The sequence below is a fragment of the Pezoporus occidentalis genome, unplaced genomic scaffold (genome assembly GCF_034315485.1).
Source record: "Pezoporus occidentalis ecotype Australia unplaced genomic scaffold, CSIRO_AGI_Poc_V1 ctg131, whole genome shotgun sequence".
Lineage (NCBI taxonomy): Eukaryota > Metazoa > Chordata > Aves > Psittaciformes > Psittacidae > Pezoporus > Pezoporus occidentalis.
In genome coordinates this window covers 618,913-644,329 of record NW_026913115.1, presented here as the reverse complement: position 1 = coordinate 644,329, position 25,417 = coordinate 618,913, and the positions used below count along the sequence as shown (strand labels likewise).

At 36.6% G+C, this 25,417-nt stretch overlaps 1 protein-coding gene across 3 annotated transcripts in view; it reads right to left on the bottom strand.

Annotated features, from left to right (window-relative positions):
• USH1C (USH1 protein network component harmonin) overlaps positions 1–25,417 on the bottom strand; it is a 47,673-nt gene that overhangs the window by 5,675 nt on the left and 16,581 nt on the right. The window contains exons 10-22 of one of the 3 annotated variants that reach the window (XM_062608876.1): positions 25,277–25,336; positions 24,912–24,968; positions 22,954–23,096; positions 22,292–22,357; positions 20,782–20,906; positions 17,415–17,464; positions 14,504–14,656; positions 14,010–14,126; positions 11,682–11,930; positions 9,731–9,787; positions 8,160–8,279; positions 331–372; positions 9–62 (exon numbers count right to left, since the gene is read on the bottom strand). In XM_062608876.1, the coding sequence (XP_062464860.1) occupies positions 9–62; positions 331–372; positions 8,160–8,279; positions 9,731–9,787; positions 11,682–11,930; positions 14,010–14,126; positions 14,504–14,656; positions 17,415–17,464; positions 20,782–20,906; positions 22,292–22,357; positions 22,954–23,096; positions 24,912–24,968; positions 25,277–25,336 (1,293 nt within the window). Of the gene's footprint in view, positions 1–8; positions 63–330; positions 373–8,159; positions 8,280–9,730; positions 9,788–11,681; positions 11,931–14,009; positions 14,127–14,503; positions 14,657–17,414; positions 17,465–18,224; positions 18,302–20,781; positions 20,907–22,291; positions 22,358–22,953; positions 23,097–24,911; positions 24,969–25,276; positions 25,337–25,417 lie in introns of all 3 variants that reach the window. The other 2 variants (XM_062608873.1, XM_062608875.1) reach the window with 2 other exon arrangements.

Here is a 25,417-nt window from a genome sequence, read left to right as displayed (position 1 = left end):
ATATTTACCTTTTTAATTCGTAATAGCCGTACATCTTTTCCCATAATCTGCTCTGGGGTAAACTATGAAAAGATATATTGATTAGCCATTTCAACTTTGGAAACACAAAACAGGCTAATAAATGTAGTTTATGGGAGAATGTTAGCAGAAGATCAAAACACCAGACCATCTTCTCCAGTAAGATAGCTCCTTTTCAACATGACCAGAAAAGACGAATGCACAAGCCTTGGCAAACCAAGGGCAAACCCCTCCCAACCCTCAAAATCAAGGATGTGTTTTCTCCAGTGATTTCATATTAAACAGCAAGACATAGTTGATTTCTTTCCTTACCATTGAATATGGATCAAAATCTTCCAAATATTTCTGGAAGCCCTGAGAATAAAACAATACTTAACTGTAAAAACCATCAGGCTCATCACATCCTTAACACACAAACTCCATTTTATTCATTAGTCAGAGAACATACAGCTATGAAAGATGAAAGTAAATGGAGAAAAGCATAGAAAGGCAGGAAATAATCCCTCCTGACAGTCAGAATATATTTCAAAACCTTATGACAGATCAGCAGTTTGAGCTGGTCATACTATGGAGCAGTTTTGAGGTGTAGTTTACTACTCTGTTAGCTCCACAGTTCCTTTCTACAACTGACAGAACAGAAGTAAATCTTGAAAGCACCATGGACAGGTATGTTCTACCACACTCTGAACAACATCTCTTGGGACTGTCACCATCTTGGGTACTACAACACAAGTGGAAGTGACAGCCTCCAATTCACCTGTCAGCAACACTACTTCACACCATCTGGGTTGCAAGATCGTCTTCCAACCCCCTTCTTCCCTCCTCCCCATAGAATTTCAGGGATTTCACTTCATACCACAAGCAAATGCAGGACAAGAAGTAATTTTTTCCTATGGTGTTTTCACATGGAGGACTTAAAAAGTTTTGGCAGGGAGCTTCTGAAATTGGGAAGATAATATTGCAGTTAGGTAGAGCAAGATTTAAGCTTTGAGAGGACCCACACTTTCTTAAACTTTCAAAACCTAATGCATTAGCCTTGTAAGACCAACACTGCACAGAAAAAGTGTGTTACCTTTTCTGCAAAGGTGAGAATTTCTGAGTCAGTAATCAGGACTCAATGGTGTTTGAGTGGTCATTTCTTGAGGAGGATTAATAGTTACCAGATGAGATTGTATGGGTGATGCTGTAGATGTATAAGAACTCTGCACTAAGGACTTCAGGACTTAATAGAAATCTTTACTCAGGCACCTAAATGCTCCATCAGTCTTGTGGCTTCAAGCTGCAATAACCTGGGGACATGGGAACAACGCAGAACCACACAACCATTTGCTCAGAGAGCAGGCAAGCCAATATCTGATGCAGACCAGCAGTTCAGTCCATGCTCAAGCTTGATATATTTACTATTGCCCTCTTTTCTACTGGACCCATCTGACAATAAAGTCTGTTCTACTCTCAGATTCAGCTAAGCCTTTTTCCTGTTGCAAATCAAATGCACAGCTTAAGGTTCCTCTGGTATCTTTAAGGGCTGGCTGTTAAATGACGAAGTTTCAGCAGAAAACACTAATGCCTCCTCCTATTATCATCTTTATCATACCTCTCAGTTGCCATTTTGACATGACTGGGAATGATCCTCTGGGATGAGATCTCATCCTTACTGCCACTGCCTCTGACAAAGTCAGGGAGCACTGCTACACAGATCTGCATTAGCAGAGCCTCAAATAATACAACAGTGCTGTCCATTTGTCTAACCACACTTACACAGACCATGCAACAGTGGTGCCGATAGCTCTTGTGTGGACTGGCAGTCGTTACACACAGGCATACCAAATAGTTCAGAATGAATCCTGGCTTTGCCTCTCTCTTCACCTTTTCCCTGAGATCAGAAGACCAACTTAAGCAGCTCATGTCCTTGTTCTGTGTTTTCTTCTGAGACAGAAGAAACATTTGCAAGGGCTGAACCACGACTTTGTCTCCCCAGGCTTCAGAAAGCTGTATCTTCAGAGCACAACCGCAGAACTCCTGCTTATTGCCGTAAGTGGGTTTGTACTGCTTTTTTTTTTTTTTTTGGAGGTGGGAGGGAGGAAGGCATGCATTTTGTTTTTTTTTAAATTTTGTTGTTGTTTTGGTTTTTCTGGGGAGTACGGAAATATGTATTAAAAGCATATTTTGGGAATAGGAACATGAGAGACTTTATTTAGCATTTAAATTACAGGTTGTGTTGCATTTCTTAACGCTAACTTTGAGAAACTAAATAAATGGGAATCTGATCACAAACTTCAAGGGTAGAATTTCATCCTGGGGGAAAACCACAGTAATATATTCATTTCTAAGGTGTATTAATAGTTAAAATAAAACCATACAAGAAGCATTTTACAATGATAGCTACCTAAACAAACCTATCAGTTTGAATAGCTGAATTTGTATTAACTTTTGGAATCATGGCTGAAGTAGATGTCTATGGTCTTGGACCAAGCAACTTAAGAGGAAAGAACTCTTGGCCAAGTCACTAATTCATTATGTAATCTAAAAGAAGTCAGTGAACTCTTTGTCCCAGGTCACTCTCATGAAAAACAGATGTTGACCTTGAAGAAAGTTTTCCTGGGAAAATAATTTTTAAACAGGACAGAAAAAAAAAAAAAAAACAGAACAAAAGAAAGAACCAACTAAACCCCACAACAAAAAACCTGCAAGCAAAGAAGTGATATGATCTGCATCCAATAATGTACAAATACAACTAAGACACTATGAAAACATCCACTGAACTGTAAAATCTCTTCTCAGAAATGGGCATCACAAATTCTGAGAGCATTGTGTGCAATCCATATCCAAGCAGGGACTAATGAACAAAGCAAAACTGAGCGGAAACCAGTGCTAAGCCTATCCTCCCACTAATCAGGACATCCAGGCAAAAGAGTTCAAGACCATCTGAGTTCTTTCTTGACTTACAGCAACATTCCTAAAACCAAACATAAGCAGAATCTGCAACATTAAAACATTTGATTGCACCAAAACAACTACCTGTCTGGACTGGTGCCCCCAGGCACCACTCAATGGTATTACTCACTGAAATTTCTAGCATCAATAGCAATTGAGACCTGACTGAAATCAACAGAGAAGAACTGAGAAAGAAACCCATGACCAGACATAAAATTTTCCAAAACCACATTTGCTGAGAACACAACTGGCATAATATACAGAACATGCTAACATTCAGTAACAACTAAACAATCTTAAAGTTTGACTTCCCAGTCAATTCAAGTTTTTCCTTCTAGATCTAAATTGAAACTGTTCAAAAGAAAGAAAAAATACATTATTAACCTTAATGCTTTGCTACGCATAAGCTCATACTCTGAGCTCACAACTTTGTGCCAACATATTCATATGGCAATGCATCTAACTTAGCTTGCACTTATAAAGGTGTTTTGAACAGAAACCGGCATATTTAAAAGCAAAAGAGAAATTAAGCACAAAGTTCATCAAGGGACCAGTTACTGAACCACTAGTAAAAATGAGGAAGAGATGAAAACTTCATCCCTGCAACAGAGGAAAGCAATAAATGCAGTAACACAGCAGAAAAATTCTACATAGTACAAAAAGGCTATATAAGTGCTTTCCACCACCAGTTCCTCTGTTGTCCTATTAGTAACTATGTTAATAGCTCTATTTGTTAAACTAAGAAATTTTTTTAATCACTGAAAGCATTGCAGCTGGAGACTAAAAGAAACAAGGAAACCTTAGGAATATAAAAAAATATTTTGCCATTCTCAGACCTGTTATCACTGTTCAACTGTCTTAAAGATTGCACTAACTGTGTACAGGTGGTTCAACCTGAAGGATTTACTATCCTTTCATTCTTCATCTGCCTAGACTAGCAGGAACCACAGGCCCACGCAGTTTACAAAGACTATGAGTTTTCATGCATTAGGGCTGCATTGCATCCTCTGTTTTAGAAACTAAGCAACAGAATTAGAAAGGAAAGGTTTAAATCTATGATCAGTCAAAACAAGAAGTACCACACAAAACATGGAAAATGTTATTTTACTTGTTTTTTGTTAGATCTAAATGATGAATTGTAAACCACCATCCTTTTAAACATCTCTTGTGGCTGCAAAATAAAGAAAATCGCCAAACCAGACATTAACTTTTGTTGTAAATAAGTAACACACCTGCTCACAAATAATTTCACTACTTCTTCCACCCCCCCACCCCCCCCCCCCCTTTCTATACCACACAATTCCTTAAAAATATATTCCATGATTCATTTTATCCATAATTTCTATGGAACAGCACTGGGGTCTCTTTCCCCTGATTTGTGAACAAAATATTTAGGAAAAAAGCCAAAAAAAAAGAAAACCCAGCCAACAAACATGGTCAAAATGCTAAAGAGGTAATTTCCAAAATATTGCAAAGTCATGATAAATATACATGTAAGATCTGCTCTCCTACCACGGATTTCCTTTACTGAAAGCTGAATTTCATGACTAAGTTCCTCATACAGTCGATAAGCTGAAAGTAAAGATAAGTGTATTTGGGCTCATCCTGAAAGCACTAATTATCTAAACACCAATAACAAGTACAGGTTCATTCTAGTTAAAGAAAGATTCCTCCTGAATTTAATTGACTTATTTCTCAGTGGTCTTGCTTCAATTTGGGTATCTACACGTAATTTCACAATATTGATTGATAACTGCTGGATTTTATTTTAATTGCCTTGGGCTTCAAAGATTTGAATCCCATATTGATTCTGCTTTTCTTTCACTTCCAGTACATTAACAAAATGGTACACTCTAGTTTGGAATCGCATCGCTAAATTATAGAACCTCTCACTATGTTACAAAAAATTTCAAAAATAAAATGGGAAAAGAAAAAAAAATGAACCCCAAAACAAAACACTCCTCCCACCTCTCCAGCCTCCGCTCAAAACCCTGCATCAAATTCGGCAATATATTTGAGGCTTTTAAAACAGGAACAAATTTCTACTGACTGACCCATGGTGTTTACAGTTCCAAACTGAATTTGCTTTAAACCAAATGACTACATATCAGTTTCACTACTGATTCTGTCAGTGTCCTATAGTTATACCATTACTTGAAAAATCGTATCTATTGCTGAGTTAAGAAAAGATTTGTGGTCTCTGTTTAATTAATACAGAGACTGAGTTTTTGTCTTCAAGAGGGCCAGTATGGCAAATTTTTTCACAAAAGTCTTCAGCCCCTCTCTAGCCACCGAGAGAAAAAAACAATCATTTCCTTTTCAACACAGATGTTTTTTGTATAGCTATGGCAAATAATAACTGAAACAGTTATCGCACATCTTCCCATTTGCTTGATTTGAATCAAGCTTCAAATTTTGCAAATTAGAGGAAAGCTTAAATACTTATTCTTCCTTTTAGAAATGCTGCATCCAACCACAAAAATATGAGGAAGAAAAAAATCTTTAGTGAAGCAAGTGCATCAAAGCTTTCTAACACAACAGGATGTTAGTGATAGTTGGGAGAGCAAAGACTAATGTTCATGTTGGTTTTGCTTCTCCTAAAATCCCACCACTAAATCATAATAATCTTCTCCTGTTCTCCGAGTCAAAATTTAATTGACTTCGCCATAAGTATATTCCAATTCACTCTAGTACAGCAGAGACAAACATTTCATGCTGACTTTGACCCAGAGCAGCTCTCAGCATTCAAGGCCACATTTGAGAGTTATTTTCCCTATGTCTAAGTGAAAAATTCTATTTGCATGAAATGTTAAAAGACTTGGAAATTCTGACCTGAATTAAATTAACGTTAATACTTCAGTCACAACAGAGGCTTCTGTTATCTGGCCCAACTACCTACCTTCCAGATAACAGAAATGGTTTACCTATTCTTGCATGTTTATTCTATCCTTATGTTAATGCTTTTCACCTTTACTAGTGAATTGTTCAAATATAAGCTCTCTTGATTAGCTGTTTGGTCCAAGTAAATCCATCAAGATGAGTTTCTAGAGTTTGGTACTCAGGACAGCTAAATTCAGATAAAAAACAAGGTAGAAGAAATTACATGCATTACTAAGATATAAAGACTGGAGTTCCATCAGGTTTGTGAAATCTAGCAAGAAGAAAAATAGGGTTTATGCTTTGCCTTTCGTGACACTTCTATTTGGCAAGAGAAGCTGAATCGGTCTTTAACAAGGATCGACTTAAATAAGCACACCCCTCCTACACCCCCACCCCATCCCAGACAAACAAAAACCGTTCCTTTGACATGAAATAAAGTTATAATTCTTATACATTTCTGGAAACAGGCAGGTACCTCCTTGTCTGTTTTGTCATACCCTGGTCTTTTGATTTTTTAACTAAAAGACACAGCCTCCCTCTTTACTTTGATGTCCATGCAAGTCTTACTCCATATACTACTGTGACTTTATTGCAGTAAGGATGAACACATTTTACTGCATTAAGCCATAAATGGAAGTAAGAGGTAACAGGTCTACAGAACCAATTTATAGACTGATGCTTCTCTCAATCAGAATGTTGCTTCCACTGAAATTGTGATCTTCCAACTAATATAAGACAGTTTGGGAATGAAGATGATTGATATCTGACGCATTTTTGCAGACTTGTGATATGGAAAATGTGCATGCCTGCATAAAAATTTCCCTATGGAGGTGGATCTTACTGTAAATTTCTCAAACTCATAGGAAACATTAACAAAAACCCAAACCCAATATTTTCAGTCAGTACCAAGACTGTCCTCTGATCGCACATCAGGGTATTATCAATTCTGCAGACTATTTTGTATTTGTACACCAGGCATTTATTTTCAAGAGCTAGATTATATTATACTCTCTTCATTTCCCCCCAAGCAATTTCATATTGCTTAAAGATGCTGAATTATTGAACACAATCAAACTGAAAACTGCAACGCGCATAACTGAGGGAAGTATCTACACTGGGGGGATTTGAATGTATTTTTAGCTTGTGTACCTGTCTCCTCTTGAGCAACTTGTAAAAGCTGATTTATGATTTCAATCCATTTATAATACAGAAGTGTCAAGATTACTATGACCGTGGGAAAAATGGTTACTGAGAATCACTGAAATTTGTTCAAACTGTAACTGGGAAAATAAAACAGTATGAGTATCTTAATTATTAAAGCAGAAAATGATTAAAAAAAAATTATCACATTAATAAAAGAAAAGAATATTGTGCACAACACTTATTGTAAGACATAGCATAGGCTCTTAATTAAAGGAAATGCAAATGTGACGTTTTTTCCATCCCTTAGTTCTAATATTAAAATACATTGCCTTGCTCTTATAAACACGTCTGCACACATGCATATAACAGGTACACAAGTCTAATTCTAACAGCGTAAGTCATGATGTCCCTCAAGAATAAATATTACTAATTGATTTACCAGCTATTTTAGATGAATTTTCAGGGCTCTCACTTGGGAGTTATCACCTGTCAAAACAGTATTTCTCCCTTTCCCTTCACCTTGTTTTCTCCAGTAAGCCTTGGCTCACCTTCCTTCATATACCACAATTCCCAAAGATGCTACATGGTTTGTCCTAAAATATTTAGCCTAACAGTTTTTTCTTCATTTACATTTGAAACAGAATGGAAAAGAAATAAGAAAATGAATCTGTACTGGGTCAACTTTGCAGTAACCAATACATTGGAGTCTAAGATATAACAACACATTATTTTTTATCTCTGGAAATGAAATTATGAGGTATGTATCTATATTTCAATTATGTTCATGAATATTTACAAAGCAAAACCAAAGTATAATTCTTAATATTTAATTTCAGGCAAATGAATTCAGAATTTTTGAGAATAAAAACCAGCATATGAATAAATGGGAAATAAGATCTCCAGAGTCTAAGGCTCTACACTGCTCTGGAATTATGCACCCCAGTATAAAAATTGTCACTAAAGGTGACTTTTGGATCATGGGGGGGGGGAGAGGAAAAAATATCCTTTTATACTTACCATTAATGATCACTTGAAAAATCTACATGAAATTTAGTTAGCAGAAAACAAGACAAGCACTGATTCTTTGAGAACAATTAAAAAACAAATCCCATAGTACTACAGTGCTCAAAAAACCACCCCAAAACCAAACTACCCCAAAAAACCAAACACATTAAAAGGCTTACCAGGGCCTCTGTTTTGATTGTTGGCCTGACCATAAAGTTTGGGTCAGGGTGCAGCATAACTGGTTTAGAGACTATTGGTACCCCTGGATGTCGTTGGGTAGGTGGACTTGGAGCAAGTTTCTATGGGGTTAATTTAAGAAAATTAAAATTCACAATGTAACTTATGCAAATCTGTTACTTCACCAAGATGCCTCAAATCAAATAGCTTATGGTAATGGATCTAATGACATAAATACAAAAAAAAACAAAAGACTTACAGAATTAGTTAAACTAAGACTTATAAAGTCAACAAACTAAACCATAATTTCTCTTGCTTCCCCCCTCATTTCTGACTTCAGCACAATCATGGAAAAATGTCATCCTTGCTTTTGGCATTTATCCCATAAAGGCAATGAATTGAATAAGAAATGTCAAGGGAAAAAAAAAAAAAAAAAATCTGAATTTGAGTTTAAGGACAGAGTGAACCTGAAATAAGATTTTAACTAATCTATGGCTAAACAAATCTAAGATGAAATTCACCAGGACTGCAGCAGTCTTTCCATAAATCATTTCAAGCTAACTTCTCTTAAGAGCAAGGGTTAGTTACGCTAACTACCTAGCCTTGACTCCATGAAGTACAGATATCCAGAGGCATCTGATACCTCTTCAGGCAGCACGTACTAACCCAACTGTACACTTGTTACTCAGTCAAAACTCCCACTGACGTCAAGCACAGTTTTATTCAGGAGTTCAAAACTCAGCCCTGTGGGTTTAGTTCTGACTTAACCCCAGCAACTCTCAGCACACTTTTGTTAATGTTTCTCATAGGAAAGGTATTCCAGATATCATTAATGTAGTACAAGTGCATCCTCCAAAATTTAAATTGCTTCCAGCAAATTGGCTAAGCAACTTTTTTTGCCTTTTTTAAAATAATATACATATATATATATATAAAAAAATAAATTTGGAACCAGATCTTTCAAAGTCCCTGTGGCTATCCCCTAATTAACACTGCTCCACACTGCAAAATACATCATATCATTAAGCTTTCTGATCTTAGAAGAATCAGCAGGTTCACAGATATCAACTTGTTAAAGTTGCACTGGAACTGGACAACTGCTCCTGGAGTTGCACAATTTAGAGACAGACCTCTCTAGAGCTGCTTGGAATGGAAAAACCTGATATTTGGTCATTCTGAATCAAAAGGAATGGAAAGAGTTATCAAACTAATGTTGGTTCTTCTGGGAAGAAAGCTTTCTTTTCAGCATCCATTATGTTTAAAATACGGTTTGGTCCTATCTCCTTTTGTCTGCCTTGACAGGACAAAGTATATCCTCCATGACACACAGACAACCAGAACACACAAACACAGACCATGTATTGCTGAAGTGTTGAAATATGAAGTCCTCAGACCATTAGGAGTCACTTCCACTACTTGGTATTAGATATCTTGTAACACAGCAATGGATCCAAGCATGTGAATACAAGTGTTGAATTTCAAGTAAATTAGCCATGCAGAGTCAAACCCTTGTCATTTACTTGACATTAGCATTACATAAAACTGCAGTATTTATTAACAGTATATGACATACCAGTGGATTGCTTGACACAGAAGACACTTTGCCAACGTGGGAGGTGTTTCTTACAACCTAAACAGTAATAGACTTAGTACTGGGTTCATATAAAGTATATGACTACTAACAGTTTTGAGAAACAGATCAATTTATACCAGATATTTTAATAGCTACTTGTCAAGAATTGACAGCATTTTATTCCTTTTTTTTCAGGTACTTGTTTGAGCCGAATCTGAAATTAGATGATCTGGGGCAAAAAAAACCTGACTTCGCAACACAGAGATTTAACAGTTTGAGTAATATTTGAAAAGTAAATTTATGGGACAACACCAGTTGTCTTATTTTCAGCTTTGGCAGGCTTAAGCACACGATCTTTAATTGTTGGAAGTAAAATAAACACACTGCTTATCTGTCATGTTAAAATGGACTCTTTAAAACACAGAAAGGATAAATTGTCCAGCTTCTGATTTTTCTTCTATTTCTGAAACCACACCAAGAATACCAAGTTATCTACTTATAAACAAAGCAGCTTTGGCTGAGTTTTAATACTTTACTAAGAGCTTAGTTCTTCCCTCATATAACCTAATCATATTCAATGAAATCTGACTTATTTCTGAAAGCTTGATAATTTTTTTCTTGTTACCTGATGTATTTCCCTTTAATTATTAACCTCTTTTCTCTACCATAACTAGCAGTGAAAAACTGTCAGGAACATATACTGGAATAAATAGGTTTGGGATCACATCAGTATGGCAGTTCCTATATTACTTCTGAGTATTTTTTTATCATAGAATAGTTAGGGTTGGAAGGACCTTAAGATCACTAGTTCCAACCCCCCTACCATGGGCAGGGACACCTCACGCTAAACCGTATCAGCATTAGGAGAATGTATTTCTTCTCTGAACAGTAATATTTTGTACACTTGTGTCATTTCACATCATTTTTATTTCACAAAGAATTTGGGAAACCTGTTATCCATTAGTATATATGATATCTCTATTTCAGTGGATCTAGCATATTCTTGGCACTTCAAACATATAAACCACATAGATCAAGCTCTATCACAGATCAACTTTAGTTTATAAGAGATTCACAGTTAACATTAGGGCTATTATTCACATAGAAATAATCTGCCAGTTTCCCTTGAGAACTGATTAGTTTGCATATCCTTCTCTACCTCAACCAAAATCGTGCAAATGCAAAGCTTAGTATTTCCAAGTAAACATGCAAAAAAACCCACCAAAAACTACAGTGGTTAGCAAAGGGAATTATGATAAAACAGCTGCCATTTCCCTGTTACAGTGATGTCTGGCACAAGATTTCTTATTGTTGATCCCCCTTTTGGGCTAAGATTGAAATAAAGAGAAAGTTGCCATGTTTTCTCAAAGAAATCTCTAAATCCTGTGTGTACAAAAAAAGTCAAACCTGATTACCAGCTCTTGCTCATTTAAAAATATTTTACAGATAATGTATACAGTGTTGATGTTTAAAATCAGAAGCTCAAAGTTTTAAAACTCATTTTCTTCTCATGTTACAAAGCAATGCGATTACATTTTTAAAATGCTTCCACCAGTCATTTTCACTACAGAGGCATTTTTCTCATGAGTTAAATCTTGCAATTTTGGGTTTTGGTCTGACAATGTTTTTTTCTTTTAATATATATAACATTTAAGTCCAAATTGTCTTTTTAACTGATATGTTCTGGTCAAGACCAGAACCTGCATGCACAAGGGGTAAAACACACATAGGGAGGAGAGCAAAACCCTTTAACTTAAAATTTGTAAAAAGTTAAAACTACCTCTGGACTGCATTCACTAGTATGACACAGTAAAACCATCTCACTCCCCCTTTTAACACTGCATATGGCAGATGGGTAGATCCAGTGGATGAAGTGGGTGATGCTGCTGGGGAGGGAGGCCAGGCAGGGGAATGGTAAAGGCACATGCATCCAAACAGATCATGAGGTCACCTGGGAAGCTGGTGTTACTGACAGGGCTGGACCTCTTGAAAGTGGAACATTTGATGTAGGAAGTGGATGAGATGATAATGCTGAAGGAAGAGTGGGCGGTGGTGGCGGCGGAGGTGGTGGCACACGTTGGTTAGGCTTGTCAACTTCATCTAAGTTTATGTCATCAAGATCTGTGGTATGAAGCTGCAGGCCACCAGCAAAACGCCGCATTGATGTGGCTGGAGGAGCAGATGGACGTCCACTTGCCAACTACGTGCAATAGAACAGAAATCTGCCTTAGCAGTTCAGCTGACTGCAACAGCTCCAAAGAAATTAATGGCAAATCCTAGAACATAACTCAGCCTAACTGCTCCTGCACAGGAAGTTCTTGGCTTCTCCCACACAGACTATACATAACCTTTTTCTCCAAAAGCCTTTTTAACGGCACTCCTTGGGATTTAAGTTTGAAAAGAACAGAATTCAAGTGCTGTGACAGTAGCCTTGGCTGTTGGGGCAAAGGGGATGACACACACACAAAAAAACCCAACAGCATGGAGTCGTCAGAAGGCAAGAAAAAAAAACAAACCCTAAAAACACAGGAAAATTGCAGATGATATCTCTTGCCTCACTAGCTCTTATGATGAGAAAGCAGAATTGCTCCTTGCAAAGGTGGTTATTTAAGAAAAAAGTAATCAAAGACAGGCCCTGAAATCCCATGCTGTTAAAAAAAAGGGAAAGGTGCTCAATTCTGGTATAAACATAACTAGACATTAATACAAGAAGGGAAAGTAAGCTTAAGCAGCATTTCAGAGTGCTATGAAATTCAGATCCTCAGGAGGCTCTTATCTTCCAATTTCTGTCAATCAACACCAGATGCATTGTGGGGCTAACAGACTCCAGAGTTTGAACATGATTCTTCACACAAAGAAGTAAGGTTGCAGTATGTAACATCTACATATGCTGTTAGAGTTGCTAACATTTCTTTTATCAGTGATCTAACTGAAGTATTTAAGAAAATCTAGTGGATACTCTTTCATTTTGCTATTTTGTAGACTCAGCTGAGGAAACCTCAGAGAGATGAGCTGTCCCACAGACACACACATCTTAGTCTAATATGACAACACTTCCCTCAAGTGGGTATCTCTGTTGACATTTTTCTTGATCTCCTTACCTGGCATACTGACCCCTGGTACTAAAGAAAAAAAAAAAAAAGGTATTCCTTTGGCAGAGGTCAGGAGATCTTGACTGCTCTTGAACCCATGTAGCAGTTCAAGCCTGTAATAATACCTGAATATTGTTCAGCTGCACTGATCCCTCATAAGCATTCTGGTTTTGTGCTTTATATCAGTTCAACTGCTTGGATAGTCTTGTAGAAAATTTGTAATAGATTATTTAAATATAATGGAAATACAACAGTGATTTTAATCTGTAATATTCCCTCTTACTTTACAGAGTAAGTGGGACAAAGATCTATCAGAATGCAACTAGCCAAATTTAGCTAGTGGGAGAAAACTGCATAATCACTTCACTGTCCTAGAGACATGTACTGAAGAGCCACATGGATCTGAGCCTGAAGTCAGGAGAACAGAAGACCAGCTGCTTTTTTCAGAGCTGCTCCACACTGACCTGAAGGAAATTCATGCGAGAGTGTTCCCTAAGGGTCCCCTCTGTGGCTGCAATTTCACGCAGATCCCAGGGGAGTTCAGCAGATTGCAGTGTTCCTCTTGAAAGCAGCTGTGCTTGGAAGACAGCCAGAGCAGCAGGATGGTGGGAAAGCCTCACTTCACATCTAGAACCATCAGGCTCTAAGGCACACTCACTATTCGCAACTCCCCTCATTTAAGGGGACTATGTAAAACACAAAAAACAAACCCTGTCCATTGTGAGTTTCTCATCTTTTTGTAATGTTCTTAATGTGTACCTTTATTCCATGCAACACTAGGAAGCATCCAAGAGCACATCATCAATGATGTTCATATTTTCATAGGATACTAAAATATATGGTTGGGTATTCTAGCCTCGTTTTTATTATTCCTAGTATGTCCCACCTCGCCCAAACAGGTAATGAGCCAATAAAAATCCTGTTAATCTGGTGTTGATAATACACTTAAAAAGAACAAAATAATAAAAATTAGACTAATTTAAAAAAATCCTGCCTAAAATACATGAACAGCAAATGCTACATATTGTAACTCATCAGTTACTGATATTTTCCCCCCTGCCTCTTAAAGTGATGCTGAGAGGCAAAGATGAAAACAGATTTTTGTCTGGTAAAAACCTGTTGCTTTTAGGAGACAACCAGTGTGTTTCTGAGAGATCATGCAATATATAAAGAAGGCAGAATTTTACCTCAGGAGACTCATTCTCCACAGAGGAAATCTGTTCTAACCGTGTCTGACAAAGTCTTTCCACCCAGTGCTGCACCTTTTCTGATTCTTCCAGGTCTTCTCGTTCTGTCTCAGATACCTTAACCATAATATCAGTGCATGAAAAAAGGTTATAGGTCTAGTTACAATACAAGTCTATTTCAGATGTATGAAGTGCCATCTAAATTAGTTTAAAAACTAATAATGGTTTTGAGAATCATTTCTTATCTTTCTGTCTTTCCCTAAATGCATTGTTCCAAATGGAGGCACATTAACTGCAGAGGTATCCTCATGTGGGCAAAAACTGACTGTAGGAACATGCAAACATGGGGACAGTTTTGCAGTGAAACAGCATTTTTTTAAAACTTCGTTATCTTTGACATAATTAAACAAGTGTCCTGTTAAGATAATTCCACTAAAGATTCAGCTGATTTTCTTTCAGTATGATTTTGCACTTGATGGGAGAACACAACATACCTCTTGCACAAGACGATTTATTTTCAGCTGTTTTTCTTTCTCCAACATTCCTTCTTTCTCTTTGGCAAGTTTTTGCTCAAACTCCATTTCCTTTTTATTCTTCTTTTGTTCACACAGACTGTCACTTTTGGACTTCTTTCGGTCTTTCCCTTTCTGGGAAATTTTGATTTTTGGGGGTTTTTCTTTTTCTTAAGTGAAATATTTTTACACCAGATAAAAACATTCCAGACTTCAAGCTCAGTACATGAGTGTCTGCCTTGAAAATTTAATTACAGTCTGTGCAAGTACGGGGATAGTCTTTTAAAAGAAAGTCCTAAGTCCATTTCCTCGGAAATCTGCTGGAAATTCAACTTTATTTGGAAGGCCTGTGCACATTAACATAAGTTGGACAAGATCAGGCAGTTGCTCTTCTGCAAATTACAACATTAGGGCACACAGGCCTACAACAAAACTCTGAATATTCATTCCGTTTTGATTAGGTCTTGATTTGCCATCTCTCTGTTCTAGCATTTTTATTAAAATGCAAGATTGACTGCTTTCATGTGACAGATGCTCATGTATAGGTAGATGTGAATATTCTATGCATACTATGTTTTCATGCATCATGTCCTAAGCATTGCAAGCCTTAATACAACCAAAAAAAGCACTTATAAAGGAAAGGCTTAGATTAGTGTAGAAACTGAATTGCTGCCAGGAAAGAAGACTGCATCACAAAGAACAAGTAGCTCCTACATGCACTGGATAAAATTGCACATAGAGTGCAATCAAAGGGGAAAACCACATAGTTGTCTTGGAATCTCTGTTCCTGCTGTCATGGAAATATACCCTGCTCCTTATTTCTATTTCAGCAATGTCAGATTTCTGCTACCCTCTCCTGTTTGTAGTGGTAGGGCCTAGTTCATATTGGAAAGCCCATATTCTCCTTTCATTTATGAGCAAGTAAAAAGGAGGAGCAGCTGGCCACTTACTGTCAGTTATTCCCACTGCCCAGAGAGGCTAAGGCTTCAGGTTTGATTTGCTCTGCTCATTATCATCAGCTTCTGACTTTCCATGGTGGTTTTGGGAATTCAAAGAATAAACATGCTTCACCTTAGATAGCATTATTTGTCTTTCTTCCACCTTTTACATGTAATATTGATAACAGGACCTTAGAAAACAAGACATTTTCCCTGGCAACTACAAAAGCCAACTCTAGTCAAGTAGTCACCTAACTGGAAATTCGTGCTGCCGAGTTCAGTGGGAGGTTGTCTATTGCTTCATTGTTAAGTAGTGTTTGGGGAGGTAAGTGGGAGGAATCAATCATCACTGGAGACAAAAAATGTAAAAAAAATTAAGTAAAAAAATAAATAAATCTAGGTTTTCACACTAATGTTTTAACATAAAGATAATTCTGTGGCCATGTTTCATTCAGGGCTCTTAGTTTGTACCTTAATAACAATTAGTGATATCTTTAAATAAATTAGAAAAATATATTTAGTACTGTCTACTAAATGTAAATATCTGGCAGGTCAACCTGCTAGTATCAACATTTGAAATCCTGACTTTAAAGGCAGTACACATGCCAAAGTGTTCTGGAATACGAACATGTATCAGACTATATTAGCTGCATTTACTGCACTCAGATACAATAGGATGAGTCATCCTTTTCATCCATCTTCCCCATGGATTCAGTATATTTCATATCATAGACATTTTTAGTACTGAGTGAAATTTTGTTTCTAAACAACAACAACAAAAAAATTAATTAAAAATTTGGCATAGGATGAAAATTCATCATTTCCAGATTTAAAAATATTTCTAAAAGCAAAAAATCAAAAATACACCTTTGCAAGCTTCTAGTCAACACTGTGTAGTAGAGTTCAAAATGAACTGGGCACAATCTTCATTATTATATATGAAGGTATTTGGATGCTCTGTAAACTATCTTTACCAGCAGCAATATAGAAGATCACCCATTTGTGTAAAGAAACTTTGTTTTCATAACATCTATTTTATTTTTCAGATAGAAATCCTAACTGTACTGGCATTCACACTACAGATCCATGATGATTTACAGTCGCCAGCAGTAGAAAAATGGTATCAGACTGTACAATCATTTTCTGTTCTCTATTAAGGATCCACACAGAAGGTTAAAACAATAGTCCTAGATGGTGAAACAAGTACTTCATCTGCCAGACGCAATCCTGACCTCCTCAGGAACCTTGCGTTGTCAGAAGACGGACACAGGCACTCTTCTTGACACTTCTACCCCAGTCAATTACCATCAACCATCACAAAAAAACCTCAAACCAACAAATTGTCACCAAAACACACAACACAACTACAAAACCCCTAATAATTGGAAGAAATTAAGAGACTAAAGCAACATCAGCAATAAAATATTGTTTGAAATTCATAATTCAAAATTGCAATACTTCAGCAGCAACTCTACAGATATAAAAGTATTCTATCAAGCTTAAAGGTTTGGGTTTTTGGTTTGTGGGGGTCTTTTTCTCATTCTATGTCATGTACATGCCTAAAAGCTTTTTGCCTTCAGCACTCTTCTTCCTGGGAGATTTGCAATGGTTCCCATTAAATTTTTGTCACTGTACTTTTTTTTAATACGTTCTTTTGAGGACTTTTAGAGAACATCAAAACACGCACTGCCCACCTGTACTGAACACCTTCTGCAAAGTATTGACATACATTTCCCACTGAAGCAGGGAGAACTTGAAAATCCAAAGAATTCAAAAGGACAAATCCTAGCAGATGCATCCCAAAATGCATCTTAATTTGTGCACGTGCTAAAAGAAGCAGCATTTGACTATCAAGAATGTCTAGTAATAACAGAGAAGGGAAAATAGGAATTAAAATTCGAATGCACAGCAAACAAGTTTGCACAGCAAACAATTTTACACAGCAGACTTTGTACCTTGCGAATTGTGGGAAATTTTCCTTCATACCGATAAAACCACCCAAAAGCTACAAAAGGTAAAACAAAATTTTTTTGAAGTAAAGTCAAGGACTGGTTCAGATTCACACCAATCCATGTTGATACATATACCTAATTAAAATTTATTTGAAACACCAAATACCAAAATACCAAAGGTTTGATATTACACACCAACTTCTTGAATGACTTCTTGATCAATTGTGCTTGTACATTTAGTCATGTTATCCTTATTTTACTGATACATATTTTATGTTAAATAAATCAAATACAAGTAACTTTCACACAGAACCATACAGCCATATGCATTGCTAAGATTTCTGTGCTCACAGTCTTACTCTACAGTTAGCAAGCCTTAAAATGAAACAGGTATTCAAACTCCTTCAAGCTTGTGGCAGAACACAGAGGCATTTGAGGAGATTGAAAAAAATAAAGCTCCATTTCCTAGGATAAAATATTTCAAGCCAAGTGCATAAATATTCAGAAACATTACTGAGTAAAATCATACAAAAGAATCTGTTACTATGATTTTAGGTAAGAAACACTCATAACACACAGGTTTCAATATAATCCGCTTTTCTGGAGGACTGACAGATTTTGTATTTGTATCAAGATTTCTTTTGAAAGCAATGACAAGAAGAGCATCATAACCTTTCATTGTCTACCAAAGGACCACTCATACTGCTCTAGAAAAACTAAATTATCAGTTCAGTGTCAAGACTGACTGTCAGGAGAAAGTAGAACACAGGAAGAGTCCAAACTAGCATAGGAAGTCAAGGCTGAGTGGCAAACCTGTTTGTCCTGCTTCATGATCATTTCATCCATGTCATCTGTTTCAAGTTGGTCATGTGCAACTCCCTTTACATCTACTAGAGAAACAAAGGAGGAAAAGAATGAGGAGATAGAAATGACAGACTAACTGGAGGTTCCCATGAAATGAGAAGGAGACCAGCAATGTCTGAGTATAACTGTCCATGAAATAAAACGAAGCTACCAATGGGATACTTAAATAATTGAAAAAAGGGAGACAGGAGAGGGGAGGGAAAAAAAATAATAAAAAGAGGTCCTGCTTAAACCAAATTAATTTCCAACCTCCTCCAACCCCAAGGAGCATATGGCCAATTAGTCTGCTCTGCTATGAAGGGAAGCCTGCTTTGATAGGTGGCTTCTTCTGTAATTGACTAAAATTGGATTTTTGTAAGTGGATAAAAGATGGTTGCAGGAAAAAAAAATAAAAAAATCCCCATTTCAGTTTCATCCATGAAAAGTTAAATGATTTCCCCAAAGCCACACACACACACAAAAAAAATCAAGTTAAGACCTGACCCAGATCTTCCTTCAGTTATGTAGCAAGCACTTTCCACTTTTTCCTTTGCCTAATACCATTTTGGTACACTCTCCACATACTATCTGTAGCTTCCAGTTAAGCTTCTTAACTGACAATTAAGCTCCAAATGTCTTAAATTCCTTTGGACAACTAAGCCAGACTTACACTTCTGGGCAATTCTTCATGGAGAAGTTGCAGTGTACAAATAGCACCTCCTCAGTCTCTCGACTAATTCTGAAGCAGACTGCCCAGTAATATCAAATCAATTTTCAGGCTGTGCAGACTACAGCCCATTTGGGAAAAATTTGCTGCAATGGATGAACAGAGGAAAAAGACAGGAAAAAAGGACGGGGAGGAAAAAGAGACAGATTCAGTAAGGAAAATGACAGTAGGAGGGGAACAGAAAAAAAAACCAGAACGCGAGAAAAAAGTGTTTTAACATCTGAAGATAGTATCTTAAATAGACCATCTGTCAGAGTGGAAAAAAATACCCTGCTTTTCCCAATGCTTTTTCAAATTAACAGATCTGCTACTATACACAGCAACTTTTGACAGATGCCTGAATTTTGCAAATTCTTAAAAATGTGCCTAGCTTTCTCATGCTTAGGTCACTAAGAATTGATTCAGAAGTTCTGACTGTGTGTGGGTTTAATTAGCACATGCTTACGTGCTTTGTTATCCAAGCTCTTAGTATTTAAGATAATTTTTGCAACATCATTATAACATCATCATTTCAAGATGGTTGTCAAAAGGACATGAACTGAAGAAAGTGATACCCAGGAAAATGATGTGGTAGATACTTTAGCCAGAGAAGGAATAAATCAGATATGAATGGCAGTAGTCACCAATTCTTAAGAATCTTTGATTATTCTGCTTTGTTTAGTGTCTCTCTCTCATTTTGCAACAATGACTTCTGTTGCATTTTAGATGACACTGCATATTTAAGTCGTTTACTCAATTAAGTTGTTTACTCCTCCTCATGGAAGGGAAACAAGGGAAGCTCAAGACATTCCTACAGGCTCCCAATTAAGAGGAACGAGATCCTGCTGAAGAGAGTAGGTATTTTCTGAAAGCTAAACTAAGTCATTTCCTCCAAGCCAAAAGTAGGGATTCCATTTTTAGTTGGAAGGAAGCAGATTAAAATACTTAAAACCGCATCCTCTATCCTCCATAATACACTTATTAAGAGTAAGGGAGAAGAAAAAAGTTACAACAGGAATAGTGAAGTGCATTCTTTCACTCCAAATGAGACTGCAAATTCAGTACTAATTTTCTGCCTTCGAACACTCCACTTCCCAGGACCTTTTCTCAAATATAAAAATGATGTTACATTATTTGCTGATATGATTAATGAAGAAAGCTCAAAGATGATTCCAAATAAAAGAACAAATCCAAACACCTGTCTCCTCTTCTTATCTTCATTTTGAAAAGTAATAAAATGCAGCAACAAGATGCCCATAAAACCTAAAAAATTACTTATTGCTATAAAAGAATATTTTCTCCACTGAGATGAAAAAACTCATATGTATAATAACTTCACATTTACGTATCAGCCTATCCACATGGACATAAACACAATCATGTATCATTAAAAATGCAGCAGTACTTCCATTTGGGCAGGTAGTGGAAATCGGCACAAGTCTACTGATGCAAGAACTGCTCTGTGAAAAGGTTGACAGGCCAAACACTGAACAGAAACAACACAGAAAGGAATGCACCAAAACCCCAAGCCATGAGGCTGATACTTCAGCTAATTTCTTAGTGAGCTTTATTTTTTTTCTTTATTTCTGCTGCTGCTGATTGTCAAAAAGCATGACTGTTTGAGTGGATATAGGTTTTGCGAGTTAGGTACTTGTTAAGTAAGAGCTATTAAATTAATCTATCATATGCTTTCAGCCTTCTGAAAACAAGCAAGTCATAGTTAGCTTGGCTTGGATACAAACTGGTGATATATTCCATACAGCTCAGTGATGCATCTGACAAATACTTTCCCTAGGAAGGAGACTGAAATCAATGTCTTACTTTTGTGTTTGGAATGAGGGGCAGGGTGCACTTCTGCAGTTACAGTTTTTAAAGATTTGGGAGGTTCTTTAGTACCCCAGTCTTCTTCCCACTCCTTTTTAAATTTTTCTTCCTCTGCTGTTATCCTACAAGGAAAATTAACAAACAAACAAACAAACAAACACACACAAAAAAAAACAGCTAGGAATTCTGAGTATAAAACCAGCAGCATCAATACAATTAATCACAATTATTTACTGTTCAGTATGTTTGGGTTTTTTCTATTTAATATAAAGCATAATAAAATGCACCTTCCCTCAAACTAAATTCCTTCAATCAAAGTTTCATTTACTAAGCTATTAAGATAATTTGTAATATTCAATGTAATTGAGTATTCTTATTTAATATTGAGACTTCTAAGGCCATTTATATAAAACAGCTGCACAGACATTAAGCCCAGAGTGACACACTACAATACTGTCAACCTTAATTGAAGCCAAAAATCCATCTCTCACCTACTGATTTTTAATTTTTAGAACTGGGAATTATCTATTAGAAAAACAGTTTTAACTAAAATATTAAGTGACAGAACAGCAAATCTCAAGTAATTTACAAAAGAAGTGCCATATAACCTAGTAGCTTGTAGCTCCATATATGGTGCCTTTAAGTGATTCAAGGCCTATTCTTAGCTGTAGCCCGTCTTGAACTGGTAAACTGATATACAGTGCCGAAATTTACCGGGTCTTAGATCTAAATGATGCTATTTATACTTGGATTATCTTTGGCATCTCTAATTTAGCTACAGTAAATTTAAGAAATATCCACATGTGGGCAAAGCTGAGGTCAGTACTTAAATTTGGAGGCACAGTCAATAGCAGGGAACACTGGACAGAATTTTTACATTTCGTTTTAATTAAAAACCAAAGGGATTACAATGAATTTGAGGCACACAGAATTCAGAACCATTTAGGCACCTTTCATTCACTGAAAAGTGTTGTGAACACTTTTACATGCCATGAACAAACTACCTGTATTTTGCTGGTTTGTTTTTTTATATATAAGCTAAGTGGATATGTCATCAAACCCCTGAGTATATGCATGTTTTTAACTCTTTACTCATTCTTCTCTGTTTCTTCCCTGATCCATTCCCTTGAAGTATTAATTTCTTTTTTCTCTTAGAATTAAATGTAGTAATTCAGTGACAACAGAGTAAACAATTTCTGACACACAGAACTTCCTTAAGTTTCTCTATACATTTACAGCATTCTAAAAATAAGGAGCCAACTTCAATTTCACATTGGAATTTATTATTACCATAACCCTCATGTTTCCCAGGTGCTGATTTTCAGATCAGTTTCCTGTTCCATAACTGTGGTGTACTTATTCATGCATTGGACCCTCCACTTAGCTAAATGGAAATATCACACAATGCTACTATTATAAAAGAGCATGCAGAATGTTTTCTGACAGATCTAATATGCAAGGACCGTTTTTTCAGGCTGCATAATGCTTATGTGAGGTATTTACTTACTGCTCTATTTCTCTGCGATATCTCTCCTCTTCCTCTGCAGCCTTCTGGGAGATCTCCAGTTTTCTTCTATGTAAGAGGAATTAGGACACCATGATAAAAATATTATTTTCTGAGTAACAGTTTGCACAAATTGCTTCAGCATATAGTCAGTAAAAGATACAGATGGCAAACACACACGCATTGAGGAAAAATGCTCCTTTTTAAAAGTTGTTTTTATGATACCAAGGATTCAATATACTTTCATAGGAACCCCGAGGACATTTAATTACCATCTGGATAACAAGGCCATATTACCTATTTAACTCTTTAAGATCCTGTCTACTTCTGAGCCAGTTCCATAGTATATTATTTTAAGAGGCTAAAATTTGTAACTGTGCTAAATAAAATAAAGAAAGAGGGAATAGCATCATGAAAATAATTAATATCACACTGAATCATAGGGGAAAAAAGTGACCCTTCTACTCAACATGCGTTTGCATGATAGCAACTCTGAAAACCCAGAACATCAAGAGCACCACAGAATAAGGATTTATGAACACAGACTCCACAAAAGCAAAATTAAGTTGATATAAGTTGGGAATCTTCTCAGAGTTGCTCCTCTCTTACACGTCCTTTCCCAATTCAAGGTAAAATTTTCAGACTGTCCTATACAGCATTCTTACAATCTCTCTTTCTCTTGCTGCTCTTTGATGATTTTGTTAGTCTCCAGTGCAAGTCGCTTCTGATGCATTAACTCCTGGCGTTCTTGCTCACGAACACATGCTTCTCTCTGCCTTTCTTCTTCAGTCATGAACAGCTCCTTCCCCTGCAATCAGAGCCGCCACCCAAATCAGTGGCAAAAAGGTCTCATGAATGTAGTTCTTCTAAGAAATAATTCTAAAGTGTTTACATACTAGCACATCTGCTCTTTCCTCATATCACTTTTTCCTGAGGAATGCTTTCTGAAAGACCTTGATAGATCTGACCACTTCATTCCAAAGAGCTACTTCATTTTCAGTCTCAAAGATACAAGGTGCTAAACACCTCAGAAGAGGCATGCAACTATGAAAGTCAGCAGCAACAGCATAAGGGTCTATGCCAAAGACACGCTTAGTGTGTCACCCAGAAAACACTCAACATTATACTTTCCTGAAACCTAACTGAGCAATGCAGTCCTAGAGATCAGCACACTGCATGAATCCCAGTGTGGAAGACAACTATACAGTTACTGCATCTTAATGCTGTTGTTCCTGGCTGCTGTGGAAATGTACAGTCATTCAGAGAACCCAAATACAGGGACTGTACATTGCCAAAAGGTTACATAGTGCTTCAGTTTTTGTTCCTGTTTTGTTTGCTTTAAAATTAAGACACCAGCAATATTTTCTATTCAAGAAAGATATTTCCATGGTGCTATGTGTAGAACACTTTGATATCATCCATCTAATTTTCACTACCAAAATTAAAATCCCATGTTAATTAGGAAGGCAGGACGTTTTATGTCTCTAAGGCTCAAAGTAAACAGCTCAAACAAAAAAAAGCAGTGACGAATGCCTTTGCACCACAGTCTTTGCTGACCAAAAAACAGGAGTAGAGAGTCTGTTTCCTTTGGCAAACTGTTCTTCAGTACTAAGACGTATACTGAGGAGAGACAAGCAAGGTGAAGTAGGGTAGAGCAAAAGATTACTCATTTTAAGGATGCAACCACTGCGGTACATGCCTGCATAAACCTTATTTTTTCTAACAGCTAGTAATGTATCTGGGAGTTGAAATTAAGTCCTTAGGATGTTGCATTCCAGAAGCTGAATCAACTAGTCTGGAGCATTTGTTTAAGTAACAATTGACAATACCTTTAGACAACTGCATCTTTTGTTACTGTAAGAGTAGTTTACTTATACCACAAATTCCTTAATACAGCTGTACAGAATACATGAGCACTTAGAAGTAGCTTAGGTGATTTCTTAACCTTGTTTTTCCTATTTAATTCAATTGCAAGTCAATTAGAAAATACCATCTTCAATTAGTCTATGGAACTTCAGTATCCTCTCGTATATAACTATACTTTTTACTCTAAGAAGGATTAAAGCAGTAAAAACATTACAACATTCAAAGTCACACAAGTCAGTGGGAAGATTTAATTTATTTCAGCTGATTTTAGATTAGGCCCTAAAGGCATATAGTTCCGTTGTAGGGAACAGTGGAAAAGGACAAACTGAACAATTTTCAATGTGTTGATACACTACAAATCAGGTAAACAGTTACACAAGGAATTAATGTGGAATAAGACTAAAACATCGGCTATTCAGGACAACAGATTAATTTGCTCCAATCCAGTTCACTTTTCTTGTTTCAGCAGAGGCAGCTTTCTGTTAGAAAAGTAAGGTTAACTTCCATTCCTTGTGATGGGAATGGTTTTGCACTGGCCCACAGTCATGAAACTGTTTTACACTGCTTACAGAGAATCTTGTGGATAGTTATCAGTAAAGTAATCAAAAGCCACTCAACACTGCCCTGGTTGACAGAACTTAGTGGTACAGACATTATAAAGGAATATGGCTTTACTTCTTATCTATTAATTTTTAACATTTATTTGCCCACATAGCAATTTTCACAAATGTTCTGCTTTTACAAATATACTACTTACAGCGCCTGCTACCACAGAGACAGTCAAAGTACGACTACTTTTGAGCACTCTGACAGCCTGCAAATTAAAACAAACAAGTCTGAATTAAGTGATAAAATGCCTATATGTATTTACATATATATATATTTATATGTATAGATATATATGATGAAAGATGCTGGCTGTCTAGGCTGGAATTTCCAGAAGACCTACTTGAACACAACAGGGTGGTAGTTATTCAAATCTCCAAATACTCATGCTCCATATACAACCTCTTTGGTTAAGTAGCCCAGTATCAAACATATTTTTTGCAGCCAGTAAAACCAGACAGATGCTTAATAAGTTGACAACTATGAATTGAGGGAGCTAGGAAGTCTTGATCTTACCTCTTTATGATCCACATTAGAAAAGTCCACTCCATTTACCTCAACAATCTGATCACCAACCTTAAAGGAGATAATTGAAATTTTAGTACAGATGCTGAATTAATACATACATTAGATGAAAACAGAAAGAGATACAGTTTC